Below are 23,716 nucleotides of genomic sequence, written 5' to 3'. Positions count from 1 at the left end.
CTATTCATTATTTTTAGGTCATTGATATTTTCACTTATGGCATCTCTTAGAAATCTTTCAAATCAACACAACCAGGGCATTTGGTTTGACAGTCCAATCAGTAAGAGTGCTTCTTCCCTCTCGCTGTGGTGGGATAAACAAGGTATATATTCCTAACAAATTCATTCTAAGACATAACAAATTTATGACTGGATTATAAAATATTTATTTAATTTCCACTAATTTACTGATATTTATTATTACTTAACAAACATTCACTTTCATGCATTGGAGAAGGAAATGGCAACCCACTCCAGTGTTCTTGCCTGGAGAATCCCAGGGATAGGGGTGTCTGGTGGGCTGCCATCTATGGGGTTGCACAGAGTTGGACATGACTGAAGCGACTTAGCAGCAGCAGCAGCAGCAACAAACATTAAGATTCAACCTGAAACTTAATTGTGCTGAAAATTTTTACACAAGTTCAGACATAAGTACAGGAAGTTTAAAAAGACACTACTGAGTGACTGAACTGAACTGAACTGAATGATATCTAGGAAATTGTACTATTTCATTTACCCCTAGACTTTGCTGCTTTTCATTTGTTTACTTAATTTCTGCTATGAATTGTGTTCAAAATCATCCACTAAGATTGAGATTGGAGTTTGGGGAGTGTAGAAGAAACAATATTAATCGGTGGATGCAAGGCGAGGGAAGATGAATTTCTTTCAGATGCTTTATTAATATTCTACTGGTGAATAAATGCTAACCTTTCATTTGGTCTTTAAAATCCACATTTAAAATGAGGATCAAGCACTTCATCAAATTCAGAGTTCTGTGAACTCATTTATCTCTGAGAGAGGCAATGAATATATCATCAGTAATTATTTTCTCAGTATTATCACTGTAGCTTCATCTATTATTAGACATTCCTTGTTCCTTGACCCCAAAATAAGAAATGTATAAATTCTGTAAGCAGTCTCCTGTTTACAATTCAAGCAGTAATTTGTTAACAATAATATAGGCATTGAAACTTAAGTGTATCTTTTGAATTTCATACTATTTATGCAAGAGTACTTCTCCAGAGAAGCATAAGCTTCAAATATTTCTTAGTGTTAAAGAGTTGAGTCATATTTTGGTGTGCAGATTGTAGCTAAACTTATTGTGATGATTATAATGCATAAAATATCCAATCACTATGTTGTACAGTGAAACAATATAATATTGTAAGTCAATTATACATCAATTGAACATATTGGCATGACGGCTAAAATACTACTTGTTCAAGTGTGCAAGTGTTAGTCTCTCAGTCCTGTCCGACTTTGTGACCCCAAGGACTGAAGCCTTTGCACGTGTAATTGTCCAGGCGAGAATACTTGGAGTGGGTTGCCATTTCCTTCTCTAGGGGATCTTCCCCACCCAGGGATGGAATCTGGGTCTCCCACATTGCAGGCAGATTCTTTACCATCTGAGCCATCAGGGAAGGACAGTGGGTAAAATAGCCGTAATAATTATAATTTGGGGAAGAGAAATGAGATTCAATGAATAATGGGCTTTTCTTTATTCTGTGAAGATTTTACCTTACAATAGTGACATAAAGGTAATAACTTTGAGATTGAACTTTATAATACAGAAGATATATAAATATCCAGCTTTAGAAAAAGCAAGTCATCAACAATCTAAAATGTAACAAAAATGTTGCTACAGCACAGCCACAAAATTGTGATTTAATAGAAAGTTTTTTCATCCCAAGGGCTTCCCTAGTGGCTCAGACTGTAAAACGTCTCTCTGCAATGCAGGAGACCCAGGTTCGACCCCTGGGTTGGGAAGATCCCCTGGAGAAGGAAATGGCAGCCCACTCCAGTATTCTTGCCTGGAAAATCCCATGGACCTGGAGCTGCGTAGGCTACCGTCCATGGGGTCACAAAGAGTCGGACACAACTGAGCGACTTCACTTTCACTTTTTCATCCCAAAAGGATTTATTTCTTCTTTGAATGAATGCCTAATGTCTATCCTGGTGGAAATCCACATTAAATGACTTTGGTCTGTTCTTTATCTCATTTTTCCCATTTTTCTCTTATTCTTTATATATTTTTTCTAGATGAAACAGGGTTATTTTTAAGAAAGACTACAGTGAAAATGGATAATGTAATTTTTCTAAGAGAATAGGCAGTTTTCTTAAAAAAAGAAAACTAAACAATGCCTATGGACATACTTGTTTTAGTCATGTCTTTCTCAGATATCTGCATTAAACAGAGAGGCAAGGACTTAAGGCAGTGAATTAGTTGCTGTACTATCATGAAGTAATGAGTGTTCTGATTGGAAAATGTTTCATAAAACATGATACAATAAATACTTCTTATAAATCAGTAATCACTGCTATGTAAGATTTTTCTTGCTGTGAGAAATATACATTATATAAGATACACAATGGGCTTCTCTGGTAGCTCAGCTGGTAAAGAATCCGCCTGCAATGAAGGAAACCCCAGTTTGATTCCTGGGTCAGGAAGATCCACTGGAGAAGGGATAGGCTACCCACTCCAGTATTCTTGGGCTTCCCTGGTGGCTCAATTGGTAAAGAATCCACCTGCAATGCGGAAGACCAGGGTTCAATCCCTGAGTTGGGAAGATCCCCTGGAGAAGGGAAAGGCTACCCACTCTAGTATTCTTGCTTGCAGAATCCCATGGACAGAGAAGCCTGATTGGCTATAGTCCATGGGATTGCAGAGTCAGAAACGACTGAGCAACTAACACTTTCACTTCACTTTCAAAATATACAATATAGTCCTTTCCACTATTCACATTTTACAATATTTTTCTTCAATTTACACAATCTTCCACACATGCTGCAAATAATTAAAACTTTCTTAGATGCCAGAAATGTACTGTGCCTGGAGAATGTAAGAAAAATGGTGAAACTCTAGCAATCCACAAAGTTTAAAGAGAGAAGACAATATTAACAACTACAGTACATTGTAAAACACAGGGAGATGAAATAGGTGTACGAGAAAGGTATACTGATCTAGTTTGGCAATAGGAAGGCTTTCCTAAGAACCTAATATCTGATCTTTATCTTACGGTAGGTAGATATGGAAAGGATGTTTCCTTATAACACTTTATCTTCTGACCATTCACATCCATGCATAAAGGCATAGGCTCATATATGTTATATATGAGCATATAGAGTTGGTTAGAATTTCCTCTATATTTGTATCAATTAATAACATCAGTTATTGCTTTAATTTTTTGTCAATTTTCCTTTGGCAAAAATGAGATAAACTCCTTAAAATTCCATTTAGTATATGCATTTTCAAATTATAATGTTTAAATCAGTTTAGTCACCTGTAGATTTTTCTTTTCCAGTATAAGGGTTTTGAACTAGCTCTTGGTTTCAAACAGCCATAATGGTAACTGGAGCATTAAAATCCAATGGCTTATTGATACAAACTGTAGTCTTCTAGTGCCTTAAGGAAATATATGTTTATTCTCAAGTATTAAAATGCATGACAGAAGGTACATGTACTACAAATGGCAACTTAATTTTCCTACCTGTTCAATAACTGTTAGAATGATGTTTCTTAATACCACTGCTACTCACAACATTCCGATCAATATTCTATCAGGAAAGTTTATTATCATTTATTTGTAAGATTCCCTCAAGGGAAGTAAAATACTTTTCAACACATTTCTATTCATTGTTATTTCTGCTATGAGATGTTATAGCAAAATTGTTACTGATCTACTTTTGTGTTGTGTCCAATGTAGGGAAACAAAGGATAAGACAAATATTAATTTCCACAAATTACATACAAAGCTTATTTAAAATTATACTTTCCAGATGAACTAAAGGGAAATAAATGGTAAGGAAATTCCATATTCAATCAAGTCATAAGTGTATAGATCAGATATTATAATTATTGTATAGGAATGTTTTTGCTGTTTCCACAAAGGTGATTTTAAATGCTTTGAATTGTGGTGTTGCAGAAGACTCTTGAGTCTCTTGGGCTGCAAGGAGACCCAACCAGTCCATCCTAAAGGAGATCAGTCCTGGGTGCTCATTGGAAGGACTGATGTTGAAGCTGAAAGTCCAATACTTTGGCCACCTGATGTGAAGAGCTGACTCATTTGAAAAGACCAGATGCTGGTAAAGATTGAGGGCAGGAGAAGGGGATGATAGAGGATGAGATGGTTGGATGGCATCACTGACTCAATGGACATGGGTTTGGGTGTACTCTGGCAGTTGGAGTCGGACATGACTGAGCGACTGAACTGAACTGAATTTTAAATTGATTCTTGCATCAAAGACAATACTGCCTGCTGGCTGAATGCAAAAGCTAGTGAAGGGAGAATTCTACCCACTCCAGTATTCTGGCCTGGAGAATTCCATGGACTGTATAGTCCATGGGGTCACAAAGAGTTGGACATGACTGAGTTACTTGCACTTCACTTATCTCTTCAGGCTCAGGAGTTTGTGTTCCTTCAGTTCATAAACAAGGTGACTTCACAGACACACAGCAAAGTTCACAAGTACTTCCTTTGCACATTTCTCAAACCAGGTCTAAATCCCTGTTGCTTAGCAAATCCATGTTATTGTTATATGCAGTCATCATGAATTTAATGCTCTGTTTTCTGGCAGTAGTTCTCATAGGAAATTCCTTTACAGTTTATGTTACATGATTTTATATGCATTTACATCAAATAAATAATACAAATATGTATTTACCTCAACAGAATCACAGTATTCTACATTTCAAAAATGTAATTAATTATGAAGTTATAAATTCATTGCTAATGAACTTTCATGTCAATTTACAGAACTCAGAAATTAGAAGAAAATGTCTATCTTATCTGTACATTTTAATTAACATGCTTGTTTCATTTATAAATGATGCTGTAATTCAAAACTTGTATTTAACTCCTTAGGAAGAGCATTCACTCTTTGAACTCTTGATAAATCCAGATATTAGATGTGATGATTTAAATATACATTTATTAATTTCACTCCAGCATTGAATATTATTTTTCCCACTTTATAAATGAGAAAATTAAGACTCAAAGAAATTAACTTATTCTAAGTTGTATTTCTGGGCTTCCCAGGTGGTGCTAGTGGTAAAGAACCTGCCTGCTAATGCAGGAGACTTAAGAGATGGGGTTTAATCTCTGGGTCAGGAAGATCTCCTGGAGAAGGTCATGGCAACCCACTCCAATATTCTTGCCTGGAGAATCCCATGGACAGAGGACCCTGGCAGACTACAGTCTATAGGGTCACAAAGAGTCAAACACAACCGAGTGATTGAGAATGTATATAAGAATAATAGCCCAATGGTTGTTTTGAGATATATTTCTTTTTCTATCAAGATTATGCTTTTGGCCTGCTAACAAAAAGAAAACAAGCAAACAAATAAAATAATAATGAGAAAGAAAAAGAGGAAGTGGAGGAGAAAAGTTAAAACAGGCACTTGGTCATTGGGATAAAATTGTATTCAAAGACAATATTTACTACAAACTAAGGTCATTCTGGCAGAGAAGTGTTTGGTTGTAAATATTAACTCAAATTTATATCCTGAGTGCATGGTAAGTCACTTCAGTTGTGTCTGACATTTTGCAGTCCCACAGATTGTAGCCTGCCAGGCTCCTCTGATCCTGAGAGATGGAATTAAAACCTGTTCATACTCTGTGTATAGGAAGATGTATAGTATGAATACTTCCTAATATAAAGCTACCCTAGAAAACAAGCGTGGCCCCAACTGCTCTGTGCTTTTGAATTACTGAAGAGGAAATAAGACCTATGAAACACATTTTAATGTTTACCACATATTCTGTTCATGGATAGGTTAAAAAATAGACTAAAGAAGGTGCAGGAGAGCACTGGATATTGATAGAAGAGCTGCAAGAGGCAGGTCTACAGGATTGTTTTATTATAAAAACAGTATAATAATAGGGACAAAGCAATAAAGCAAATCTCCTAGGTTCCTTTGTAGCCAATATTTTGAACACGATTTTTATATTTTACTATAGTTCTTTTTTAAAATACAGCCATTGTTTCCAAATCAGAGTAGTTTGACAGTGCAAAGCAATCTAACATGCTGATTTCTGAGCTCATACTATTGATACTGTAATAAGGTTTCTATAATTCTTTCAAGAAGCACCGGAATTCAGGCACCACCATGAGCTGAAGTTCAGGGTATCAGCAGAGTCTTTTAAAAAGCCTGTGACATTTTTACAGAGGAGGAGACCTAAGCACAGAGAAGTGTAAAACTACTTTTCACGGTGACAGATTAAACCTGTCAATTAAAGTGTGTTCTACATTAACAATTATTTTGACAAATTCAGGAAATTATTCTCTAAGACTTATATATTTCAGTACCATTAAAATGTTGCCTACAGCTTATATATATTATACAAATTTATACACAGAATGGATAATTAGTAGATATTTCAAATAAAGAATTTTTAAAACTTACTCTTTTACCAGGAGGACCTGGTGGGCCAGCCTCACCAGATGGGCCAGGAGGACCCTATAAAATGTGAAAAAAATATCTTTTAAAGCAATTTTATGGGTATTATTTTATGGCTCCCAGCACTGTTCAAAATCTGGACTGAAACCAACATGCTTTTTTCATTTCTCCACATCTATTTCCTGGAATATCTCATCCCTATTTCAGATACTTAAACTTCCTCCAGATATCTATAATTACAAGTGCTAAATTTATATGGAAAACTTCTTCATACAAATAGAAGAAAAAAAGTGGAATTGAATTCCTTCTATTTAAAACTGTTTTTTAAGTGTTAATTTATATCTGAAAAATATCCAGTCGGTGTACTAATTAATAGAACCATGTGGTTAATAATTCTATTCGTATCACATACATCTGTGAACTATGAATCTATATCTCTAATTTTATCTTGTGCAACACTACCCTTTTTTATGCAAAGGAGAACACAACATGCTGGGATATGACCCACAAGTCTTATTCACATAGAATAAACCTATATATCTGTGACTGCAAACATCCAGTGGATATGACTCTAGAGACAGAGTTATGTTCAGAGTGCAGTTTGTCTTTCATTCCTAGTTAAGTAAGCACCCTCCTTACTTCCTCCTTAAATACCACATGTGGCCGAAGCCTTCTGCTGTATTTCCCAAATTAAAAAATAAAAAAATAGTCCAATAATGCTGAGTTATTTAGGTTAGAAATTGAAGTAATTCATCCTAATAATAGGCTGATAACCTCGTTTTCTTCATTTAAGTCTCACTTGTGAGTTTAAAATGATTTTCCACTTAACACAACTGGAGAAATAGTTGAATGTGATCTGGTGTGACAATGATTTTCCACTTAACACAACTGGAGAAATAGTTAATGTGATCTGGTGTGACAAAATCACTATTATGCTTTAGTTTTTATTACGAAGGCTGTGCTTATATTTCTTAAACTGTATCAAGTAAGAAACATTCCATGGAAGACTGAATTTAAACTGGAGTTCAAATATAACTGATAATTCATTAAGAAAAATATGTGTACATTTAGCTATGCTTTTGAGAGCCCGATTACTTCTTTAAAATATCTTGAGACTCTGTAGAAACTAAATAAAATAGTGTGCTTACTTACCGGTTGTCCAGGATCTCCATCTTCACCCTTGTCACCACCAACACCATCTTGACCCTATAATCAGCAAAAGAAAATGAACCCAGGTATTTCTCACCATTAACTCACTTTTATCAGGAAAAAAAAGATATGATGCACCAGCTTAGTCCTTAAGATAAATTATTACCTGATAGACAAGAGTATCATTATATTCTTTCAGTTGTTCTTATTTTTAAGAATTGTAGAATCTCTTACTTTTACCATAAAATTTATGAAATTTCTTTCATATGAAATTAAAAAATATATAGTGTGCTCTGAATATAAGGAAAGGGGAAGATATAATTATTATACAAGAAGGGTGCATCCTTTAACTATGAACAAATATGATGCAGTTTGAGATATTTGGATCTTAGAACAGACTGAGGTAAAAGCAGAACTCCTATAATTTTGAAATAAAAGTAATGCTGCTCAGTTCAGTTCAGTTCAGTTGCTCAGTCGTGTCCGACTCTTTGCTGCTACTCAGATAATTAATATGTACAACCCAACAAAATCTGGAACACTAACCCAATGAAGAGATAATAATAATCATGCAACGCAAGTCTAATAATCTTCAAATATATAAATTTTTTGTTCTGGTACACGTGGCTACAGTTTACATCTTTCTTTTCTTCCTAATTTTGAGGATCCACTGAAGTAATTAAGGCTTTTCTTTAATTATTTACTGGGAAGATTCCTCATGAAAATAATTCTTTTGTTTTCTCATGATACTTACTGCAGGGCCAGGCTCACCAGGAGGACCAGGATCTCCAGGAAAACCAACAGGACCCTAAGATAATGTTTTAAAAGGAAATAATGAAAAATAGTTTCATAAAAAGTCATGATATTCTGAAGTTTAAGAGGTAAAAGTCATGGCGAAACCATATAAAATATCTTTCTTCTGCTAGAAAATTTTTTTAAATGGTGTGAATTAAGAATGCTTATGAATATATAAAATGAAGAAAAGTTAACTTCACCAACTATGGGCCAAAGTCTCATGATTTCTAATCTTTCTATGAAAAGTTTCAAGGAGCTTTGCCACAGATTTCACTTTAAAGAGGACCAGCGTCACTCACCGGATTACCCTTTGGGCCATCATCACCTGGCGGTCCCTTAGCACCAGGAGGTCCAGCAGCACCCGGGGGACCAGCTTCTCCTTTCTCTCCTCTTTCTCCTTTGGGACCCTACACAACATAAGAAAAACACCTGATTCTCTTGCAAGTTTTAAAACAGCTTCTTAACCTCAGCATATTAGGTCAGGCGCTTCTCTGCTGTGGGACCTGTCTCCTGCATTGCAAGACGTTTGCCACCATCCAGGTGTTATTACGTAGATGCCAGCAGTTATCCTTCCTCCAAGAGTGGCAACCAAAAATGTCTCCAGACATGGCCAAATGTTTTCTGGAAGTCAAGGTCACCCTCAGTTTAAACCAATCTAAGTCAGAATAGTACCATCCTAATACAATTCATATATAATCACTTGATGTAGCAGGGTTTGTTCTTTTGTGGATAGTCCACAAAAGATATGTGCAATAAATATCTTACAGTTCTTAATGTTCTAATTTATGCATATGTAATATTTTTTAAATTTCTGTGTGAGTCAAAAATATGCAGAGGATAGGCAAAATTATTAAATAAAAAGGCTCTGCATTTGTGATGATTCTTAATGGACTGGAAAGGGAAACCAAGTAACTGAATCACATCTAGGAGTTAAGTTCCATGTTTAAAATACTCTGAAAGAAATATCTTATCCCTAAAACACTATATTGACAATAAGCCAGCACTTACACCTGTGCCTGCTTCCCCAGGAGGCCCTGGGTTCCCTGCTTCTCCAGGTTCACCCTGTAAAGAAGAGAAATTAGTTATCAGAACACAGAAACGATGTTTTGCATTTGTAAAATTGCCTTCAACGATGACCATGACACTTTAAACCAGCCCTTAACTCATTATGTTGTTTAAAAAGCAGGGACAACTTTGATAAAAAGAAGGAAGTTTTTCTGTTACTGACCTTAATACTTTTATTTCTCAACTGGGGAGATATTAATAGAACTGAATACGCTGGATGCTACAATTCTCATCACTTAGTTAATAGCCAGAATATTAAGCCAAGTTACCACCAAAGCACACAAAACAGACATTCACATGTTTGCTAAAAACTGTGTATTGTGTTGCATCAATATTCACATTACAATTAAACTTATGGATTAAACAATTAAAAATGTTTTCTCTCTAAAATATTAATTTGCTCTAATCAAACAATTTGGTAGTATTTTGATAATCCTATCAAATTAGTTAGTAGAGGTCTGAAGAGGAGCTATAAATAAATACAAAAAGACTATAAGATGCATATTGATACTTAGATACTAATTAAAATTTCTTCTTTTGAGCCTCTCTCTCTCTCTCTCTCTCTCTCTCTATATATATATATATATAGTTAAGTCGCTAGGTCATGACTGACCCTTTTGCAGTCCCATGGACTATAGCCTGCCAAGCTCCTCTATCCATGGAATTCTCTAGGAAAGAATGCTGAAGTGGGTTGCCATTTCCCTCTCTTATGTGTGTGTGTGTGTGTGTGTGTATTTCCTTCTCCAATATATATACTTCCCCAATATATATAGGTAGTTTTTATGATTTCCATATATAGATATGGATGGTTATTTTCTGACTCAGTGGAATAATAAATAAACCTCCTAGACTAATAGATTTTCTCTTGTGAAAGTCTGTTATTAACTCTTCATACTTAGAAATGCATACAAACACAATATTCTGTTCAAGTAATCATTCAAGTGAAGTAATAGAGTACATTGATGTGCCATGCATGTTTCTATGTAAAACCCATAGTAGTAGAAACTCTGAAATAAAAATTATTCTAATTAAAAAAAAATGAGGCCTGAATTTCCTTTAATTTTTAACTTGGCTATTTCTAATGTTCCTGGCACAAACCGACTGTTCATGAATTTGTTTGAAATCAAATATAAACATAATTCCAAGGGAGAGACTATTTTGTGTACACAATTTCTTATTCTTTGAGAATATGCACATATTTTAACTTTTGAAATTGTCTGCATAATGAGGGAAGAGATCAAGTACTTTCTAAGAATTTATTAGTACTATTATTGTGTATAAATTATTTTCTCTCTCAAGATAAGTAGAAAATATTTCCAATTATCGTGAATAAACTTTATAAGTAAAATATTATATTTACATTATTTTCAAAGCAATGAATAATTCAGCAATCCCAGGATGATGGAATAAAATGTAGGTGATATTTTAAGGGTCATTATTCACATCTTTGAAAAAACTTAAGTGGTTTTCCATTCAAATCAAATGTAAAATGTCCATATTAAATTCATTGTATGGAATGTATATAGTATACTGCATGGAGAAGGCAATGGCAACCCACTCCAGTACTCTTGCCTGGAAAATCCCATGGACGGAGGGGCCTGGTAGGCTGCAGTCCATGGGGTGGCTAGGAGTCAGACACGACTGAGCGACTTCACTTTCACTTTTCACTGTCATGCATTGGAGAAGGATATGGCAACCCACTCTTGCCTGGAGAATCCCAGGGACGGGGGAGCCTGGTGGGCTGCCGTCTATGGGGTCGCACAGAGTCGGATACGACTGAAGCGACTTAGCAGCAGCAGCAGCAGCATACTGCATAACCTCAGTTAGATGGAATTTAAAAAAGCCAAGCTCACCCAAGCAGAGAGTAGATTGGTTGTCACCAGGGGTTGGAGACTGGAGCCATGGGGAGATGTTAGTCAAAGGATTCAAAATTTCAGATACTCAAGATGAATAAGTTCTAGAGATCTAATATGTAGCAGTATGACTAAATATATATGAAAATTACATCTTTGGTTATATTATAGACAAATGTGCACAATATAAATAGCAATTACTTAAGATGATCTTAATATTATCTCTAAAGATCCCATTTAAAATTGAAAAAGGATGGAACAAGATCACAAGTAAAGCGATAATACAGTGAAACAAGACTAGATTATATAAATTAAATATTTCTAGTATCAACAAGGCTATACCATGCTTATTCTAAGTAATAGTAGTGTATTTACAATAATGTAAATTCTATGAAGACCACTGGTATATGAAAGAGGTGGTAGATTATACAATTATTACTTATCATTTAACCATTTTATCCCATTCTATAACACACTTGTTCAGATTAAAGCCCCCTTCAGAAGGGACAGCAAATTACTCTGTCTGCCTCAATTCATAAAATATGCATTCATTGTTTTGAGGAAAATACTAAAGTACAAAATCCATCAATAGCAAATATATATTACACAGAAAACAAGTTAAATTTATTTAAGCAAAGTGCAGCATGACTAAAGTAGCTTAGCTTTTCTTTTTTCTATTGAATTTGGGACTGAAAATAAATTTCCAGCATAGAAATGAGAAAGCATTCAAATCAAATCAGATTCGATCTCAAAAATCTGTAATCTACATCAATGTATACCCTAGATTCAAAGTATAGCCAGAATCTATACCCTAGATTCTGAAGAAAAGAAAAGAAAATTAGGATTTTATTTCTATCTTGCTGTCACATAGAAATGTTTTTAAATAGAGAAAAATAAAACTCTGTTTTTTTTTAAGTACAACAAATTTAGACGTTTTAATTGTAAGAAGTCAAACACCTATCCTGACTGACCGAATTATTCTATGAAGATGCAAAAGTGGCCAGATATTACCAGATAGACTTTAAGCAAATGGAAACAGTATGGGAAGGGAATTTCCCAAAGCTCCAAACATCTGGCATCCATGCTTATCTTCTAGAGTAGGGCAGAGGATAAAACCATTAAAGAAGCAACTTAAGTACTTAACAGTACTCCCACTGTACCCAAAAGCTTTAGGAAACAAAATAAGATGAAAAAGTTGTAAAATGGTTTTAGAATTTGTTATATGGGCAGAAAACTAAAATTAGAGACTAGTCTTCACAATTATTTGTTCAGTATTAGAACCAAAAGAAGATGATGCAAAGGGAAGAAAGAGGAAAGGCATGGGCTACCTTCATCTGTCTATTACTGTGACACCATCAGATAGCAGTCTTCTCTTCTGTTAGTCTTCCTATGTCAACTGAACTCAAAGAAAAAGTTCTTTGAATTCCATTCTCAATTTATCTGCATTTTTTTAAACAGAAACTTTAAAAATATAAACCAAGAGTTAGTCAATCAGAATTAAAGAACCAGCCTTCTTATGAAGCAAGAATTAGATGAAAGTCAAAGTGTTAGTCGCTCACTCATGGTGTCTGACTTTGCAACTCCATGAACTGTAGCCCACCAGGCTCCGCTGTCCATGGGATTCCCCAGACAAGAATACTGGAAGGGGTTGCCATTTCCTTCTCCAGGGGAAGAATTAGATAATAGCTTTCAACTATTTCTAATTTAGTAATTAATAAACTATTTAAATAGGCAATTATATAAAATTAATTATAATCAAAATGCTAGAATGTGGGTGTTGGGAAGAAATAAACACTAAAGTACTAGATTCTCAACCAATTACATATCTTTTCTGAGGACTAAATCTTTTAACAAAAATAAATCATGAATGTAATATATGATACATCAAAATTTTTGAGACTAAACAACAGAATCATTTTTATGATAAGTCTATACTTCTGATATTTATTAACAAAACTGAAGCAAACACAGGAAATTTCTAAATTTTTTCCACTGCATATTTTATAGCATGACATTTCTATGCCTCAAACTAATGAAGAATTTATTTTTTAAGTAAAACAATATTAATGTTAATTTTCTTGAAAGTTCTTTTAAGAAATGAGAGTGAATGCATAAATAACAAATAAGAGAATCATTTTATCATTTTTATAAAAAGGAAAAGCAGATATTTTAAATAAAATCATTTTCATGATAAAAGGAAACTATTCAGAGCCCAGATATTATATCAATGTCAACTATTTTGAAAAGTGCCAAAGACAGTATTAGTAATGAAAAAAGTAAAGTAAATTGAAGTTACTCAGTTGTGTCCGACTCTTTGCAATCCCATGGACTGTAGCCTGCCAGGCTCCTCCATCCATGGGATTTCCAGGCAAGAATACTGGAGTGGGTTGCCATTTCCTTCTCCAAGGGATCTTCCCAACCCAGGATTGAACCCAGGTCTCCTGCACTGCAGGCAGACTCTACTGTCTGAGACACTAGGGAAGCTCAATTAGTAATGAAAATACAATTACTGTATTTAGTAATGAAAATTTAGTAAATTTAGTAATGAAAATACATATTTGGACAATTTTGTCCAAATATTACAAAATAAATGATTAATTCTTTTGTATTGTGAAGGATTCTTTTCTCTCTTTTAAGTCAGTTGCATCAACCAATCTCTTCTATTTTCAGTAGAATGTTACTACAGACACAGTCTAATCAAATATACCTGGGTTAAAGTGGATCTTGATTTAGTCACTTTCTATTGACAAAACTTTGATGAAATTACTGATATTCTCTATATTCTGCACACTTAGCCTAAAAATGTGGAAAAATATTATCATCATGGGGTGGTTTTGTTAATTACCGGGAGTAATCCATTTATACCACCCAGCACCATGCCTGGCAATAAAAAATGTTACACCTCTAAATCATTTTACTTTTAATTTATTTCACTATCACAGAAGATGATATAAATATGTGCAAAACATTAGAAAGACACAACTATTATAAGCCCTTAAAATACTAACTGATATTATTAAACTCCTGCTTTAACTGTCTATCACTGCATCCCTTACCTTTTCTCCAACACCACCAACTGAGCCAATGGATCCTGGAGGTCCTTGTGGTCCCTGCAGTGTAAGAAAGGGAATACAGTTATCCTTACTCTTGTAATAAGATATAAATTCATAAACATACATCCACTTGTTCTCAAAGAGAGAAATATGTGCAAGAATATCTCAAGTCATTTGAAAGATGAGACAAAATGATGAACTTTATGAAGTTGTCAAATGTGCTGGATAGCAAATAATTTAATTGTATTACATTGATTTTCAAATGCACCAGAATTCTGGAGATAAAGCAGAGGACTTTCCAACTCTAGTCATGTCAGTTGATACTTGGAACATAATTTCAATTTTTCTGCCAGGTGAGTAGATCAGACTTAGAGGATGGTTTTGCAGATTTTCTTAGTGGATCAAAATATGACTCTGATTAAGAATATTACAATCCATGCAAAAACAATATAAACCATCTCTTAGTCTTTAAATTACTTAGAAGAATTAAAACCTAAAAGCATTTTTAGTATATCTGCATGTAATTTATTTTACCTAGTTCTGGCCTGCCAGCATTAAAACCAGGAATAACAGAAGAGCAATAAAGACAAGAATAAATAACTTGCTCTTTATGAAAAGGGAAAGTCAAATGGAAACAGAACACCAAAGTCTATAAATTTGTTAATAGTAACAATAAGATAAATATGACATTACACACCTGTAATATTGGAACAATCAGTCAACAGTTAAGCTTGGGGGAGATCATTTATACAATTAAGAGGAAACATTTTTTACAGGGTAAGAAGTAAATATATTATAATGCACACATTACTCTGATATATTTTACAGAAAAAAATACAAAATTGCAAAACTTTTAGATAAAGGATGTTTGGGGCACAGACCTAGGCTACTGTAATCAAGGCAATTACAAACCATCTCCTCAAGCAGTTGTAAAAAATAAAGGTTAAATCTGAAACAATTCAGCAGCAGTGTAGAATTATTATGTGCAAGACACAGTAATTTGAACTGAACAATGTGGTGCTTTAGTGAATATTTCTCACTCAATATATATTTCTCACTAAATATATAATGAATATAAACTTTGTACCTATATTATAGTAACATTTGTAGGGACTAGCTCCCTACGAAGCCTTTCTTTTCCTTTAAAAAAAATGAAGTGAGTAAATGACACTTAAGCTATTGTTCATGTAAACATTTCAAAGGAGTGTAATTATCCCCATTGTATTTTAGATACTGCCTGCCATTATGTAATATCTATATAACTTCAAAATAACTAACATATTTCACAGTCTTACATCAGCTCCATTGGGACCTTGAGGACCTCTTGGGCCTGGAGGACCAGGTGGACCCTGTAAGAGAAGAATATTAAGGTTTATATAGACTGAACTCAAATGCATTCCTGATGTTTTCATTTTGTGATTAAGAAAACAAAAAGAAGCTTCAGTCTGCAAAATCATAGTCAATAAAGCAAATCAGGTATCATTCTTAATGGATACAAGATTATGTTAGCAAATGCTTCTTTACACATAGATATGGGGAAATTAGAACTGCAGGAAGAACAATTTAATTAAAAATTATAAAAGTCTATTAATACTATCCAGTACAATGAATTCATAATACAACTAAAATATTATATACCAGAATATACTAGAATGCTAGAGTATAAAGGAGACATAAAGTTGGGAAAATAAACAGTGCTTGAGTAGATTTAGAATTCATTAATTCTATATTTTTTATTTGTATATTTTCACTTTTTTAATATCAGCTCTCATGTTATATATGCCAGAACTGGAATAAGATTAACTGTTTAGTTGTCATCCTTAAATAAAGGTTCTTGCTCCTGGCTATGCATTAAAATTACTTTGGGACAATTTTTGTAAAATACTGATGGCCAGAACCCCTTACTTCAAGACTGTGTTTAAATTCATCTGTAGTAAATCCCAGGGCATTAGTACTTAGAGGTCACAGTTTATTCTCATGTCATGTTTGACTATTAGCTATTAGCTATTACCATAAATCAGAGAGAATGTATTAATGATTCAGGGGACCATAGCAAGAGTATTCAGAGAGAAGCTTGCTATGCAACTGAAACTCTTTGGGGTATTAATTAGTTATTTTGAATGGGCAATGTTTATGTTTCTTGTTCCTTATAAAATCTAACATGTAAGTATAAAATTATCAAAATATGTATTTTGAAGGGAGCAAATATTGGAGGCAATGTTTACCAAAGGGAAAGAGCAATTAGAAAATGTATTCATTTCATTATAGATGTCAATGACCCTGGCTTATTTTTTCCTTACCAAGGTAGTGCTTGATCAACAAATATATATATTTTAAATTTTTAGCTGAAATATTAAATTTAGAGCAAAAATCCAGAATGAATAATTGAATATTATTAGGCCAAAGCATTTTGATTAAGATAAAATTCCTCATTAAATTAAGAATTTGTTTTAAAGGGTAATTAATTTTTAATAGTATGTTAACATTTGTTAGTTACCCAAATCCTGGGTAACAATTATCTATTATTCACCTGTTTCACATCAAAGGCCAGAGCTAAAGCTAAAGACTAAAAAAACAAAAAAACAAAAAAAAAACCAAAGTGTAGCAGTTTAAATGGCAACCCATTCCAGTGTTCTTTCCTGGAGAATCCCAGGGACAGGGGAGCCCCTGGTGGGCTGCTATCTATGGGGTCGCACAGAGTCGGACACTACTGAAGCGACTTAGCAGCAGCAGCAACAATATATACACAGAGAAATAGAACAGATATAACAATATATCAACCAAAAAAGGCCATATGTGTGCACAACATTATTCTGAAGAGAGAAAAAGGAAAGATAGAGAAATAGTCAAGACAGTGCAAGAAACTTTAAAAGTGGCAGGTGCAAGTCTGGGTGAGGAACAGGGAGCCAACAATCTGAAAAGTCATAACCTTTAAGACTACTTTGTTTATATTAATAAGCCTTGAGAAAGATACTAGTGATGTGGAAATTCACAATATACATCAATTCTAGAAAATAAAAACTTACCATGGGACCAACATCCCCATTTTCTCCTTTTTCACCAGGTGGGCCTGGAAGACCCTAAGAAAACATAAATAGAGAAACAGTAAAATTCATTCATGTATTTAAAAAGAAATATTTGTCCAATTTCTCATATAGAATTCAAAGTTAAATGCTAAATAAGAATGTGGAATTAAGACTCATAAACTATCATCTGTCAAAATACACATAATGCAAATATTGACTAAATATTAAGGAATCATATATGTACATTCACAAAATTCATGCTTTGCATAGTATTATACTTTTGATTTCAATTACAAGAACTAAGTATATAATCTGTTCTGGGAATTTATGAATACCTAATCATTTTCTCTATCTTTTATGAGTAGTATATGGAATTAACATTGTAAAAATGTTTTTGAAAAATCTTGTTCCAAATTATTTTAGGACACCTCTTCCCGGTGAGGATTTTATAGATAGGAACAGTTAGACAAAACTCCTTTGAAAATAAATAGTCCATCCAACATATGTCCAGGGTTACAAATATCTTCGGATCTCTTGACCTGTTAATTCCAGTTCTGGATCTTAAAAACTCATAAGGCCATGAGACCTGATATATTACACTTCCTTTATTTACTCAAATCTATTTCCTTTATGTTCAATTGCAGTGTAATTGCTTTAGGAGAGGTTCTATGCTATTGAATAAAATCAGAGCAGCTGCACTCAGATTTCACCTGGCCCTATCTTTATGGGCCAGCAAAAAAATATTACTGTACTCCCTCTTGATTTTCCTAATTCCCCTCATCATATCTGTTTATATTTCCTCTTTTATAATACTTTGTACACATTTGAATCATACATTTAAAAACACAATTGTACCACTTGTTTGCATACTTATACTCATGGGATGTCAAGGCTGTATATTGTCACCCTGCTTACTTAACTTATATGCAGAATATATCATGCAAAGTGCTAGGATGGATGTAGCACAAGCTGGAATCAAGATTGCTGGGCAATACATCAATAACCTCAGATACACAGATGACACCACCCTTATGGCAGAAACTGAAGAAGAACTAAAGAGCCTCTTAATGAAAGTGAAAGAGGAGAGTGAAAAAGTTGGCTTAAAACTCAACATTCAGAAAACAAAGATCATGACATCCGGTCCCATCACTTCATGGCAAATAGATGGGGAAACAATGGAAATAGTGAGACACTTTATTTTGGAGCACTCCAAAATCACTGCAGATGGTGACTGCAGCTATGAAATTAAAAGACGATTACTCCTTGGAAGAAAAGCAATGACCAACCTAGACAGCATATTAAAAAGCAGGGACATTACTTTGCCAAAAAAGGTCTGTCTAATCAAGGCCTTGGTTTTCCAGTAGTCATGTATGGATGTGAGAGTTGGACTATGAAGAAATCTGAGCACAGAAGAATTGATGCTTTTGAACTGTGGTGTTGGAGAAGACTCTTGAGAGTTCCTCAGACTGCAAGGAGATCCAACCAGACAATCCTAAAGGAAATCAGTCCTGAATATTCATTGGAAGGACTGATGCTGAAGCTGAAACTCCAATACTTTGGCCACCTGATGTGAAGAACTGACTCAATGGAAAAGACCCTGATGCTGGGAAAGATTGAAGGCAGGAGGAGAAGGGGACGACAGAAGATGAGATGGTTGGATGGCATCAACAACTCAATGGTCATGAGTTTGAGCAAGCTTCAGGAGTTGGTTATGGACAGGGAAGCCTGGTGTGCTGCAGTCCATGGGGTCACAGAGTATTGGACATAACTGAGCAATTGAACTGAACTGAACTCATGGGACATTGCTCTTTCAGGTCAATCTTTTGTCTCTAACAACTGGCAGAGCACCAGGGAAAAATAGAGATTTTAATGAAATATAGAATTTATATTTTAAATTAATTAATTTTAATTGGAAGCAAATTATAATATTGTAGTGGTTTTTGCCATACATTCACATGAATCAGCCATGGGTGTACATGTGTCCATCAGCAGATGAATGGATAAGAAAGCTATGGTACATATACACAATGGAATATTACTCAGCCATTAAAAAGAATACATTTGAATCAGTTCTAATGAAGTGGATGAAACTGGAGCCTATTATACAGAGTGAAGTAAGTCAGAAAGAAAAACACCAATACAGTATCAGTTCAGTTCAGTCACTCAGTTGTGTCCAATTCTTTGTGGCCCCACAAACCGCAGCACGCCAGGCCCAATACAGTATACTAATGCATGTATATGGAATTTAGAAAGATGGTAACAATAACCCTATATGCGGGAGAGTGGAGACACAGCTGTATAGAACAGTCTATTGGACTCTGTGAGAGAGGGCGAGGGTAAGATGATCTGAGAGAATAGCATTGAAACATCTATATTATTATATGTGAAATAGTTCGCCAGTCCAGGTTCAATGCATGAGACAGGGTGCTCACAGCTAGTGCACTGGGATGATGCAGAAGTATGGGATGGGAAGGGAGGTGGGAGAGGGTTCAGGATGGGGAACACATGTACACCCATGGCTGATTCATGTCAATGTATGGCAAAAACCAAAACAATATTGTAAAGTAATTAGCCTCCAATTAAAATAAATTAATTTTAAAAAAGAAAAAAGTAATCTTGAATAGATAATGATGATATTTGATATTTTTATCCTTATCTTGTTATATTTCAGTTTTTAAATGCTGGTAATAAGCCACTAAATTGTTTTTGTGATATACCAATTCCATATGACTCAGTTTGGCGAGAGGATACTTAACTGAGTATATTTGTAAATTTTTTAATGTTCTGTATATTCATTTGTATAAGGAAATCTTAATTACTGATTTATAATAACATATATTAGAATTTCATTTATTTTTTCTCATTTTGTAAGTTAGATGTCTAGGAAAATAGCCTATCATATGTACTTGCCAAATGGTTATTGTCAACTGATGCTAGCTTCTAGAATTACTAGAGAAGTTCCTGGGAGGAAATAGCCAGGTGGTGTTTCCAATTTTATCCCGCTTAAAGATAATCTGAAAGAGGTCACTAAAATTTTAGATTCCAAGATCCACAACCAAAGAGATTCTAATTCATTGATGGAGAACATAAACTCAAATTCTTAAAAAGACAAGTAGATTTTTAACACAGATGAAATAAACGTTTCAGTTTAAGCCCATTTCCTTAAGTATTAAGCATTACAATGTAAACATAATTAAGCCCTTATAAACACTACATAAATTAACAATCACATTCCTTGTATCCCACCAACTGTAGTATATAGTGCATCTGATTTGTGATTTCCAAAATGAATGTTATATAAACATTAGTTCATAGTTGTCTTGTATTTCTATAACACACCTAGTCTGCATTGCCATTTTACTTATGCATATGTTATTCTTGATATTAGTTCAGTAGAAACCACCCAATAGAAAAATACTGAAATATTTATCTCTTTTTATGAAGTTTGATTATAGTTCAAATTCTCTTGCATTGCAGGCAGATTCTTTACCAGCTGAGTAACAAAGGAAGCCAAATACTGGAGTGGGTAGCCTATTCGTTCTCCAGCAGATCTTCCTGACTCAGTCATTGAACTGGGGTCTCCTGAATTGTAGGGTTATTCTTTACCAACTGAGTTACCAGGGAAGCCCCAAGTTTAGACAGAATGTTCTTATTATTGAAATCAGTAGAAACACAATGAGTCAAATCCTTTTTTTGCAGCAACTAAATGTGCAAAATGGCACTCCAGTATTAATCAGTTTTCAAATGTCCCAGCATTTTTCTAAGGAGTAGTTTATGCATAGAGAGATTCTGCTATAAGATCTGTTAATTTAAAATCATTTACCTCTTAAATGATGAAATAAAAAATGAATTCAGGCCAAGAACTCTCATTCTATGTGTGTTCTTCATATGGAGACAAATAGTAAGCAACTAGACTTCTACATTATTATTATTAATCTCTAATATAATTGCTAACATCTATTCTGCCCCAAAGACTCAATTAAAGGATGAAGACACAATTGTGAGCATGGTAATTAAATTAACATCTTTTCAGATTCCTGATTTAAAGAGGTACTCTGGGAAAATATAATCAATTTTTTGGGGAATTGATTTCTTGAATCACCTTCATCAAATATCATATTTCTTACTCTGTGTAAATGAAGACTTTTTAAAATACAATATTTTGTAAATACAAGTTACAAGGCACCTTTTTTAATCATGACAACTAAATTTCTAAATTACAACCTTATAGAATTCAGAATAATCAGTTAAATGAAAAAGCAGAAAATGAATGGTAATATATACATCAGCAATCTAATTTCTAATGCCTTGTTATTTTCAAATATATGTGCTGCTCATACAACTGTAGAGAAGGAAATGGCAACCCACTCCAGTATTCTTGCCTGGAGAATCCTGTGGACAGAGGAGCCTGGTTGGCTGCTCTGCATAGGGTTGCATAGAGTCAGACATGATTGAAGCGACTTAGCATGCATGCATGCACTGGAAAAGGAAATGGCAACCCCTCCAGTATTCTTGCCTGGAGAATCCCAGGGACAGAGGAGCCTGCTGGGCTGCCACCTATGGGGTTGCACACAGTCGGACATGAGTGAAGCGACTTAGCAGCAGCAGCACCAGCATACATACTGATATATATTGCTCAGCATTGCTTATTTATAAGAGAAGACTCTATACATGGACATCACCAGATGGTCAACACCGAAATCAGATTGATTATATTCTTTGCAGCCAAAGATGGAGAAGCTCTATACAGTCAGCAAAAACAAGACCAGGAGCTGACTGTGGCTCAGACCATGAACTCCTTATTGCCAAATTCAGACTTAAGGGAAAACCACTAGACCATTCAGGTACGACCTAAATCAAATCCCTTATGATTATACAGTGGAAGTGAGAAAAAGATTTAAGGGCCTAGATCTGATAGATAGAGTCCCTGATGAACTATGGAATGAGGTTCATGACATTGCACAGGAGACAGGGATCAAGACCATTCCCATAGAAAAGAAATGCAAAAGCAAAATGGCTGTCTGGGGAGGCCTTACAAATAGCTGTGAAAAGAAGAGAAGCGAAAAGCAAAGGAGAAAAGGAAAGATATAAACATCTGAATGCAGAGTTCCAGAGAATAGCAAGAAGAGATAAGAAAGCCTTCTTCAGCAATCAGTGCAAAGAAATAGAGGAAAACAACAGAATGGGAAAGACTAGAGATCTCTTCAAGAAAATTAGAGATGCCAAGGGAACATTTCATGCAAAGATGGGCTCGATAAAGGACAGAAATGGTATGGACCTAACAAAGCAGAAGATATTAAGAAGAGATGGCAAGAATACACAGAAGAACTGTACAAAAAAGATCTTCAGGACCCAGATAATCACGATGGTGTGATCACTCACCTAGAGCCAGACATCCTGGAATGTGAAGTCAAGTGGGCCTTAGAAAGCATCACTACGAACAAAGCTAGTGGAGGTGATGGAATTCCAGCTGAGCTGTTCCAAATCCTGAAAGATGATGCTGTGAAAGTGCTGCACTCAATATGCCAGCAAATTTGGAAAACTCAGCAGTGGCCACAGGACTGGAAAAGGTCAGTTTTCATTCCAATCCCTAAGAAAGGCAATGCCAAAGAATGCTCAAACTACTGCACAATTGCACTCATCTCACACGCTAGTAAAGTAATGCTCAAAATTCTCCAAGCCAGGCTTCAGCAATATGTGAACCATGAACTTCCAGATGTTCAAGATGGTTTTAGAAAAGGCAGAGGAACAGAGATCAAATTGCCAACATCCACTGGATCATGGAAAAAGCAAGAGAGTTCCAGAAAAGCATCTACTTCTGCTTTAATGACATGCCAAAGCCTTTGACTGTGTGAATCACAACAAACTGTGGACAATTCTGAAAGAGATGGGAATACCAGACCACCTGATCTGCCTCTTGAGAAATTGGTATGCAGTTCAGGAAGCAACAGTTAGAACTAGACATGAACAACAGACTGGTTCCAAATAGGAAAAGGAGTCCGTCAAGGCTGTATATTGTCACCCTGTTTATTTAATTTATATGCAGAGTATATCATGAGAAATGCTGGACTGGAAGAAACACAGGCTGGAATCAGGATTGCCGGGAGAAGTATCAATAACCTCAGATAAGCAGATGACACCACCCTTATGGCAGAAAGTGAAGAGGAACTAAAAAGCCTCTTGATGAAAGTGGAGAGTGAAAAAGTTGGCTTAAAGCTCAACATTCAGAAAACGAAGATCATGGCATTCGGTCCCACCACTTCATGGGAAATAGATGGGGAAACAGTGGAAACAGTGTCAGACTTTATTTTTTGGGGTTCCAAAATCACTGCAGATGGTGATT

At 34.9% G+C, this 23,716-nt stretch overlaps 1 protein-coding gene across 1 annotated transcript in view; it reads right to left on the bottom strand.

Moving 5' to 3' along the window:
• Window positions 1-23,716, bottom strand: part of COL11A1 (collagen, type XI, alpha 1) — a 226,752-nt gene that overhangs the window by 26,525 nt on the left and 176,511 nt on the right. The window contains exons 47-54 of the mRNA XM_010830962.1: window positions 17,374-17,427; window positions 15,643-15,696; window positions 14,351-14,404; window positions 9,385-9,438; window positions 8,676-8,783; window positions 8,336-8,389; window positions 7,588-7,641; window positions 6,442-6,495 (exon numbers count right to left, since the gene is read on the bottom strand). Of these exons, the coding sequence (XP_010829264.1) occupies window positions 6,442-6,495; window positions 7,588-7,641; window positions 8,336-8,389; window positions 8,676-8,783; window positions 9,385-9,438; window positions 14,351-14,404; window positions 15,643-15,696; window positions 17,374-17,427 (486 nt within the window). The remainder of the gene's footprint in view (window positions 1-6,441; window positions 6,496-7,587; window positions 7,642-8,335; window positions 8,390-8,675; window positions 8,784-9,384; window positions 9,439-14,350; window positions 14,405-15,642; window positions 15,697-17,373; window positions 17,428-23,716) is intronic.

Source organism: Bison bison, unplaced genomic scaffold (genome assembly GCF_000754665.1).
Source record: "Bison bison bison isolate TAMUID 2011002044 unplaced genomic scaffold, Bison_UMD1.0 scf7180017864519, whole genome shotgun sequence".
Lineage (NCBI taxonomy): Eukaryota > Metazoa > Chordata > Mammalia > Artiodactyla > Bovidae > Bison > Bison bison.
The sequence above is the reverse complement of the archived record's forward strand: the minus strand, read 5'-3'. Positions and strand labels throughout refer to the sequence as shown.